This window comes from Coregonus lavaretus, assembly GCF_964263955.1.
Source record: "Coregonus lavaretus genome assembly, chromosome: 14".
Classification (NCBI taxonomy): domain Eukaryota; kingdom Metazoa; phylum Chordata; class Actinopteri; order Salmoniformes; family Salmonidae; genus Coregonus; species Coregonus lavaretus.
This window is the reverse complement of record NC_140001.1, coordinates 39,171,962-39,182,465: the sequence shown is the minus strand read 5'-3', so window position 1 is coordinate 39,182,465 and position 10,504 is coordinate 39,171,962. Positions and strand designations below refer to the sequence as shown.

The 10,504-nt window shown below is 45.9% G+C and overlaps 1 protein-coding gene across 1 annotated transcript; it reads right to left on the bottom strand.

Annotated features, from left to right (window-relative positions):
- Positions 1-2,374: 2,374 nt before the first annotated feature.
- On the bottom strand, positions 2,375-9,733 carry LOC311141238 (leucine zipper putative tumor suppressor 3-like; the record flags this gene model as incomplete). The annotated part of the gene is made up of 7 exons (XM_084176501.1): positions 2,375-3,271; positions 4,008-4,238; positions 4,354-4,545; positions 4,654-4,782; positions 4,928-5,095; positions 5,297-5,734; positions 9,632-9,733. 7 exons carry the CDS (start codon positions 9,731-9,733, stop codon positions 2,375-2,377), a joined length of 2,157 nt encoding a protein of 718 aa, XP_084032627.1.
- Positions 9,734-10,504: the final 771 nt, after the last annotated feature.

Below are 10,504 nucleotides of genomic sequence, written 5' to 3'. Positions count from 1 at the left end.
CTTATTGATGTCACTTGTTAAATCCACTAGAAGCAGTGTAGATGAAGGGGAGGAGACAGGTTAAAGAAGGATTGTTAAGCCTTGAGACAATTGAGACATGGATTGTGTAAGTGTGCCATTCAGAGGGTGAATTGGCAAGACAAAAGATTGAAGTGCCTTTGAACGGGGTACGGTTATAGGTGCCAGGCACAACGGTTTGAGTGTGTCAAGAACTGCAACGCTGCTGGGTTTTTCACACTCAACAGTTTCTCTTGTGTATCAAGAATGGTCCACCACTCAAAGGACATCCAGCCAACTTGACAGAACTGTGGGAAGCATTGGAGTCAATATGGGCCAGCATCCCTGTGGAACGCTTTCGACACCTTGTAGAGTCAGTCCATGCCCCAATGAATTGAGGCTGTTCTGAGGGCAAAAGAGGGTGCAACTCAATATTAGGAAGGTGTTCCTAATATTTTGTACACTCGGTGTATAATAACCGTATTGGAAACTAAGTAATGTTTATTTACTTGCATCTTTATTGATTCAGTTTGATTTGACCCTGGAATGATTTCATCAAGACATTACAGTAACATAAATACAAACAATTAAAATAAGTACAAAAACATTGGTGGCATTTTGCTCTCTAAAACAATACAGTAATTACATTGACATCACCAACAGCAAAAAGGAAACTATCGATGGCTTTGGATATGGTTGATGTGGGTGTACCATGTAGTAGATCTAAGCTAGCATTCATACAGTTAAGAAACATTCAAGAAAAGCTTATAATACTTGTCCGATTCACAAGAATAATAATAACAATGATAATAGTAACAATTTTTTTTCTTTAAATATTCACACGCAGTATCTTACTATCTTGGTATGCTGGAATAAACATGAACACATAAAAACCATACTATTCACATCTAATCGAGCCTACTTCCTGTCTGACCTCCTCAATAGGACATAGTGCAGTAAGTTTGAATCCTACTTAAGGCAATGTCTTCCTTTGTCTGGCTCGCTACTCTTTGGGCTGCATCCCATTTTGAAAACTTGCACCCTTGCTGATTTGAAAGGGCTGGGTGGGTGAAAGTGAATACAGCCTTTCTCTGGACCAAGCCTCTCATTCTTTCACTACTGTACTCTCACTTGCCTACTATTTTTACATAGGAAGGCAGTTTCAGCTCTGTCCTCACTTTTCTCACCTCTCTCTTTCTGCTCACTCTTGTCACTTGGTCTTCTCCTCTCCTCCCACTCTTGGTCATAAAAGCATAATCTGTATAAATAAGTATAAATAAATGACAATATCCGAGTAAAGCCAGTGTGCTTCCGTGTCTTCTTTCGCAGACCCCGGAATAAACAGTCATTTTCAAGTAATTTTCTCTGCTGGTGGGGAGCTCTGACACAGCTCAATGCTGACCCCTTGTGTTCATCTTTAGTCACCGCGGACAGTTTGTAGTGCCAGAGAGCCAGCCCACTGGGCACACACTTGTTGAATCAATGTTGTTTACACGTCATTTCAATAAAATTACGATGACCCGACATGGAATAGACGTTGAATTGATGTCTGTGCCTAGTGGGAGGTTCTCCAACATCCCAGAATCTACACTAAGAATCATTCAGAGTTGGGGTCGACTACATTTCATCTCAAGCCACGTCAGGAAATGAGCTGAAATGGAACCAACCAACTACCAATCTTTACTACTATTCTCCTAATTTCCACCTATTTAAAAACACTTTTGAGTTTTCATCCCCAATTTTCACTTTACCACACATCCACTTTCTCCACACCATCCTCTCACACACCTTCTGAGAGAAACATCGCCCCAGAAATGGAAAAGGCAAGCACATTCTCCAAAACATCGCCCCTGATTATCCTCTAAAATCTGATACTATTACCATATGTATGCAGTTTTGCAAACTACCCTCCAGGTTAGCAGCAAACCTTCCAGAACAATAACATGATAATTTGCATTCAAACTAAAATGTTATCATCTTGGAACTTTTGGTGCCAATCTTGCTTCCATTTGAGTGTCACTGCTTCCCACCAAGACTGCCTGGTAAGCAATGGATACTTTATCATTGACAGGATGGAGTAGTTTAGTTTTAATATTCAGATACAGTGTACTTTGCTTGTAATGTAGTTTATATTGCATTCTATAGTGTAGCCGTTCAGTTTGTTTTTCTGTAGTTTTCTTTAATACTGTATTGTATTCAGCTATAGTTTGTGTTCATAGTCTAAATTATATTGTATTGTTCTCTGCTGTTCAGTTTGCATTGGTTGTTTTAACTGTATAATATTCAATGGTACAGTTTGCGTTGCTGTTCTGTGTTGTAGTTTAATATCTCTTGTGTCGTTTGTAATCAAGTTGATATTCAGTGGAATGGAGCCTCTCTAAATCTCAGTGGACTCTATCCTCTCCAGGCGTGAGGGCCCTGCCCAGGGTGGGGGCAGCTGGAGGAGGGAAGGGGGGCCTTTCTGGTCCTCACAGGGCGGGGGTAAGAGGGTGAGGGCCATGGGGGCAGGGAGACTGACTGAGGGCAGGGGAGGGAGGGTTGACAGGGCCGGTGGTGGGGGAGGGGAGATGGAGGATGAGGGGGTGAGTTTGGCCCCCAGCTGTCCCACCTGTTGCTCTAGAGCCTGGCTTTTCTGTAGAGTCTCCACATAGCTGACCTGAAGCTGCGCCTGGTATTTCAACACACGCTCCTTCTCGTCAATCCAGGTGTGTCGCTCCTGGTTGAAACTGAGGGCCTGGAGCTCTTTCTGCTGACGTTCTAGACGTAAGGCCCCCTGGAGCTGATCCAGCTGCTCACACAGGTTCCCTGATTCCTCCCACTGGGCCTCCTGATGCTGCTGCTGCTGGGCCTCCTGACGCAAGTAGGCTTCCTGACAAAGTTGAGCTTCCTTACAGTGTTGGGATTCTTGGTGGAGATGAGCCTCCTGACAGAGATGGGATTCCTGGCGCTGGTGGGCCTCCTGGTGTGGCTGCATGTCACACCACTGGGCCTCTTCACGCTGCTGCCTCTCTTGCCTCTGCGCCTCTTGCCTCTGGGCTTTTGCCTCATCACTCTGAAAGCTGAGCAGGACATCTGAGGTGTGGGTGAGGGGTGTGGATGAGGGCTCAGAGGGGCTGCGGGGGCAGTAGAGAGCCCCCCAGGGGGGGAGTAGCCCTCCGGCTGCTAGGGTTTGGGTTCTGGCAGGATCAACCGCTCCGCCCAGCTCCCCCAGAGTTCGTTTAAGACCCAGCACCTCAGCCTCAAACACACCCAGCCTCTCCCTCAGGATAGACACCTGACAAAGAGAAGGATGTATTAGTGTGCGTTAGTGCTGACTTATTAACCATCATTTATTCACATTACTGTACTTTAATAAAATATTTCAGTTGTTCTGTAAAGTACATTTATTTTTATTTGATGACTTTATTATTTCATTCCAATTCATCATCTCATCTCTATAGAGCTGCTGCCTATGCTGTCTGACAAAATCACTATTTTAGTAGTTCTTCAAAGTAAATAAGGCATACTGCTGAATAGCAACTATCAATCACTTAGATCATGTATTTTCAGGCATTCTTCTCTCCCTCTCCGTGTCTGCACCACACTAACCTAACGGAGCAGGCGGAAAAGAAACACAGACCGGACAAGTAGATGCGCAATGGATTATGGTTATTGTAATTAATTACCACGTTTTATGCGCTAAACTATGTAGAATATTGTCCTGTTGGAAACCACAACTCCCTACTACATTGCACAGTTTAGGCTGGATCTGATTAATCACTAAAGGAACTGTGCAATGTGCACATTGAGCTCACAGAAAAAAAAACGACGTCGGTCAATTAGTTGTTTAAAAACGATAAAATAACCGTAATTTCGGTTAATCGCTCAGCACTAGTGTGCATATACTGTATGTGTGTGTATGGTCCAGTTTCATTTCGATCCCTAACTCTGAAACAACAGGATATCTCATCTAGTGTCAAGTATTTGTGTCATCAGAAATGTGACTTACAGGTTTGTATGTGTATAGGTACCTCAGTCAGCGTCCTCCTCAGCTCTCCCTGGCAGCGCTCCAGCTCCAGGCTCTTGGTGCTGTAGGAGTCCTTGAAGCCCAGCATGACCTCCTCCCGATCTCTCAGCTGGGCGTTGGCATCCTTCAGCTGACCCCTGAGGGCCACCATCTCTCCCGCCCGCTGGGTCACCTCCACCTGGCTCTCCCTCAGCTGCTGCTTCAGCAGGGATATCACCCCCGCCTTCTGACATACCTGTACCACACAGCAGGGAAGGATATAGTATAGTAAGTTAGAGCTGCAGTGTTATGGGGCTGTTCACACCGACGCACCATGCACAAACGCACACCACCACAACAACAACAAACACCTCCCACTTGGTCTCCTCCAGGCTTGGCAGTACGTCGGCCTGTTCCTTCCTGAAGTCCAGACACTTCCTCTCCAGCTCTTCTCTCTGGGCCAGCAAGGCAGGCATCTCCTCCTGCAGGCGCCGCTTGTCCTGCGACAGACGGGTGATCTGCGCCTCCAGGGCATTCTGGGAGCGCTGGGCGCGGCGCGTCACCTGTATGCAGAGGAAGAGATGATCAACATTTGGTGGACTCTTATTGGTTTATGCCGCTGTGGAATGTGTGGCCATCTTCTGCAGTCGTGTGTGTGTGTGTGTGGTCACCTGCTGCAGGCGGGAGGCGTAGTTCTGTCGCAGCTCTTCCATCTGTCTCTCCCACACGCGCTGCTTCTCCTCAAACACTTGGACGATGGCTGCCTCGCTCTGGTCCAAGTTACGATGCATATGCTGCACCTGGGAGAGGGGAGGAGAGGAGAGATAGAGCTCAGAAGAGAATGGAAGGATTTTTGGGACTGACCGAAGTGATGATAATTGCTACATCCATGAAATCGACTAAAGTAAATCACTCTTGACCACAAAATAACCTTTCACCTCTCACCTCTTGCTCCTTCTCCCAGAGCCGGTCCTCCAGGTCTCGGATGACGTCATCGGAGGAAGGTGAGGGGCGAAGGGGTGCTGGGGTGTCCCCTAGGTGGATCAGCCTCTGATAGGATGAGGAGCTCTTTCCTGAAGAGGAGTGGCCACTGTCCGAGGCACTCAGCCCGTTCTGGAATAGTCTCACATACATTCATATACAGTCCACACTGGACTTGTACCAAACTGGATAGGTGCAGATACCCAGAGTAAGAACAATGTATATGCATTGCTACTGGTAAACTGCACTGCACTAAAAGTATGTTAACACTTATCAAACGTGAACTAATCCGGAGTCGACTGCAGTGCCTGTAATTATGTTTAAAAGACCCACCTGGTAGCCTGGTTTCTCCAGCTTGTCCTGAGCCGCTGCAGCTCCAGCAGTGGTCCCCAGTCTGTTGATATGGCTGGTAGAAGCACTGAGAGGCCCCAGGGCCGCTGGGGGCACATAGCCCGACCCAGAGCCTGCGTATGTGGGCAGGCTGGTCAAGGAGTTTCTCCCCGAATCTGACATCCTCCCCTGGACTCCTCCGTTACCCTCACCCCCTCCTGCTCCCTCTGCCCGGCAGCTGCCTCTTCCTGGGCTGTCCTGGTCTAGGAGAAGGGCCTCTGGGACTGCCCCTGGTTCTCCTCCCCCTGCTCCCCCTTCTCTGTGCCCCCCAACACCCCTACCCTCACCACCACTGGTTTGGCCTACGAGGTTCTGCATGGAGTGAAAGCTTTTGGGAACCACTGGTTTGAAGGCAGAGGGACGAACCAGCCCAGAGTTGTTCTAGAGAGTTGAAGGGAAAGGGGGAGGAAGGAGAGAGAGAGAGAGAGAGATATTTGGGTAAAGCGGGATATGTGTAGAGATGGTTATAAAGAAACAGGAGAGGAAACTGTTAGCGAAACAACACATTCAAGGGGAATAACAGCATATTTCGAAAATGTGTCTATGTTCCTAAACCCCTCTGACTCGTTGTTGGACTGTCTGTCAAAGTGCACACCTCTCTCACTAAGGGAGAGCGAGGTAGAGATATAGCAATGTCACAGAGTTATACAGCCCCCACTCACTGCAGTGCTAGATATAACTTTGTGGAATAATGCAAACCAAGAAAAATATAAACATTCTGTCTTAGCGAAAATACTCAATTCGGGAAGTCCAATCGATGGTGAGATATGGCATATACATTTCATGTGATAAATTTGGATCGCTGGTTCACAATTGTACCTTTTCTGAGATCTCAGCCAAGTAAGGAGGAAAGGAGCCAACTTAATCCCGCCTCACACTTTTAGCTTGTAATAATTTCACCTGCCAATCAACATTGTCCATCTTCCCTCTCTGACTGTAGGCTACGTCCCTCGTTGTATGGTGTGATCAGATCATTTTGGTAAAATATATTTACTAAAATGAGAGGGAAAGACTACTGAGTGAGCAAAATAACATCCACTTCATAGGATGACACATATGGGCTAAAAGGCTCATTTATGTAACAAATGTTTCATTACATTGTAACTTTCCTACTGTAGCCAGCTGACAGCAAACATATCATTGGATTGTTTTATTGTTGCAGATATAATAGATAGCCTAGGTACAGATGCATGCATCTATCGAAATGCGATTTATGCTCATTGTCCAAGTTTTCATTGGGGTAGATCATGTATTATTAGCCTACATTTACAAATAGGTAGAATAATGACAATAATATACAAAATTATGCAGGGGATTTCGTTTGCAAGCAGGGACAAATTGCCTTCCTCGAGCGAGCAAGAGAATGTGATATTGTAGGCAAACTTTATAAAATGGAAAAGTATTCTTATGTTTGCATCAAATATGCATCAAATACCCTACTCCTTGAAAGTCGTGTACTGATTATATATAGCATACAGTGGGGGAAAAAAGTATTTAGTCAGCCACCAATTGTGCAAGTTCTCCCACTTAAAAAGATGAGAGAGGCCTGTAATTTTCATCATAGGTACACGTCAACTATGACAGACAAATTAAGAATTAGTTTTCCAGAAAATCACATTGTAGGATTTTTAATGAATTTATTTGCAAATTATGGTGGAAAATAAGTATTTGGTCACCTACAAACAAGCAAGATTTCTGGCTCTCACAGACCTGTAACTTCTTCTTTAAGAGGCTCCTCTGTCCTCCACTCGTTACCTGTATTAATGGCACCTGTTTGAACTTGTTATCAGTATAAAAGACACCTGTCCACAACCTCAAACAGTCACACTCCAAACTCCACTATGGCCAAGACCAAAGAGCTGTCAACGGACACCAGAAACAAAATTGTAGACCTGCACCAGGCTGGGAAGACTGCATCTGCAATAGGTAAGCAGCTTGGTTTGAAGAAATCAACTGTGGGAGCAATTATTAGGAAATGGAAGACATACAAGACCACTGATAATCTCCCTCGATCTGGGGCAAGATCTCACCCCGTGGGGTCAAAATGATCACAAGAAAGGTGAGCAAAAATCCCAGAACCACACGGGGGGACCAAGTGAATGACCTGCAGAGAGCTGGGACCAAAGTAACAAAGCCTACCATCAGTAACACACTACGCCGCCAGGGACTCAAATCCTGCAGTGCCAGACGTGTCCCCCTGCTTAAGCCAGTACATGTCCAGGCCCGTCTGAAGTTGGCTAGAGTGCATTTGGATGATCCAGAAGAGGATTGGGAGAATGTCATATGGTCAGATGGTAAAAACTCAACTCGTCGTGTTTGGAGGACAGAGAATGCTGAGTTGCATCCAAAGAACACCATACCTACTGTGAAGCATGGGGGTGGAAACATCATGCTTTGGGGCTGTTTTTCTGCAAAGGGACCAGGATGACTGATCCGTGTAAAGGAAAGAATGAATGGGGCCATGTATCGTGAGATTTTGAGTGAAAACCTCCTTCCATCAGCAAGGACATTGAAGATGAAACGTGGCTGGGTCTTTCAGCATGACAATGATCCCAAACACACCGCCCGGGCAACGAAGGGGTGGCTTCGTAAGAAGCATTTCAAGGTCCTGAAGTGGCCTAGCCAGTCTCCAGATCTCAACCCCATAGAAAATCTTTGGAGGGAGTTGAAAGTCCGTGTTGCCCAGCGACAGCCCCAAAACATCACTGCTCTAGAGGAGATCTGCATGGAGGAATGGGCCAAAATACCAGCAACAGTGTGTGAAAACCTTGTGAAGACTTACAGAAAACGTTTGACCTGTGTCATTGCCAACAAAGGGTATATAACAAAGTATTGAGAAACTTTTGGTATTGACCAAATACTTATTTTCCACCATAATTTGCAAATAAATTCATAAAAAATCCTACAATGTGATTTTCTGGATAAAAAAATTCTCATTTTGTCTGTCATAATTGACGTGCAACTATGATGAAAATTACAGGCCTCTCTCATCTTTTTAAGTGGGAGAACTTGCACAATTGGTGGCTGACTAAATACTTTTTTCCCCCACTGTATGTGATGAATGATGATCACTGCAATCAACAGCTGCAGTGTTGCACATTGGATTACCCCATTTCATGGAATAGGCTATGTGAAACTTTATAAAAGACAAAAGGCGGACACATGGAATTATTTGATTTGGATGGATGGTTGACATGACAGAAAGGTAGGCAGATATTTTCTTATTTAAAATGTGGGTGAAACTTTGCATCAGCTCGTTGTGTGTTGTTTCGCTCACGGGACTCGAGCCTGGATGGACTCGGAACTGGTAAAAACCTTATAGCCTATTGCGCAATATATTCCAAAATTATAACAAAATACACCAGCGACATCAATTAGGAGATAAAGGTTGTGAGCACAGTGTTTCTGATCAGATCGACAACTATCTTCTTGTGTGGCTACGATACCATCCTTAGAGCACAGCGTTTTCTGATTGGTTTCCAGATTATTGAAAGAGAGAAATTAAATAGGCTACTACCGAGGCATGTTGTGTTGGGTCGGGTGATGTGCTAAAGTCTGATTTAGTCTATTTTAAAACTTCCGGTGTGTTGTGTTTATGAGGAGCCACCTCGTGCGTGTGTTGTTGCATGAGTTAGCTGCGGTTTCCTCCTTGCTTGGCAGAGATCTCAGAAAAGGTAACATTGTGAACCAGTGACCCAAATGTATTACATAAAATGTATATGCCATATCTCACAATCGATTGGACTTCCCGAATTTCGTATTTTCGCTGTGACAGAACGTTTATATTTTTTAGTAGAATTGCGTTATTCCACAAAGTTGTTTCTGGAGCTGCAGTGTGTGTTCGGCGATACTATATGTAACCCTGTAACATAGCTATTGCTCTAGCTGTACCTCCCTTTCCCTGAGTGACAGAGATGCGCACTTTGATTTTCGAAATGTGCCGTTATTCCCCTTTAAAGCCTTTACATCAATGTCTTGAATCAGTGAACACTAGAAATCATTTAAATACTATGCCAATATTTATTTGTAAGACCTTTTCACCATGTCAAATTCTATTTCATCAGCTGTTATAAGATAGTCATATTATATAACATTGTAATTATAAAGTATTTATTTAACTGCAATGATATAAGGATACAGCAGAGTATGTGTGTCCCATGCAGGAATCAAACCCACACTACCCTGGTTTTGCTGTGATCTAATTGTGAAATACCTCAATATGCCAATAAGCCACATGATCCTAGCTACAAACATACTTGTTTGAGAAGAGGAACATACCTGCTCTAGTTTGCCAGAGACAGGCAGGATTTTGGGTGGGTTGTGATTTGGAGGGTTGTTGTGATTGTCTGTTTTGGTCCCTCTTTGTTGGTGGGGGGTCATCCCAGTACCAATGTCATTCCCCCCCAGTCCCACCAAGTTACTGCATACATCCAGACTCACAACCCCTCCTCGTGGCTCTCTCTCCCTCTCTCTTTCCCTGTCTCTCTCAACCCTCTCTCTTGTCCTCTCTACCCTCTCTCTGTCCTTCTCTCTTTCCCGCTCTCTATCCCTCTCCCTCTCTGCCCTGTCCCTCTCCCTCTCTGCCCTCTCCCTTTCCCTCTCTTTCTCCCACTCTCTACTCTCCCTTTCCCTCTCTCCACTCTCCCTCTCTCCACTCTCCCTCCCTCCACTCTCCCACTCCCTCCTTCCTGCTCCGTTTCCGTATCCCACCCCTGTATCCCCCCGGTCACAGTTGGATGCAGTTGTAGTGGTATGGTCTGTGTCAGAGTCCGGGGGCCGGTCTGTCCCAGTTGCGGTCCCAATACTAGACGCGGTTCCCTCGGAGGCTGTCGCTGGGGGCGGGGGGGGTCGTTCGGCGATGCAGCTACGGTCGGCGGGGCAACGGCGAGACAGGGGCGGAGCGCGAGGCAGGGTGGTCCTAGTGCCCACGGACTTCATGGCAAACTCCTGCTCCCCTGCCACTCCACTACCCACACTGCCCATGATGAGGGGTCAGGGGTGAGGGGTTAGGGGGGGACAGAGAGTCACTCAGCGTCACACACTGGGAAGCAGTGTGGGTCATCATGGGCTAAAGGAGGCACCAGAGGCACACACACTGAGGAGAGAGAGAGAGAGAAAGAGGGTACCCTCATGCAAATAGACTGTTTATCC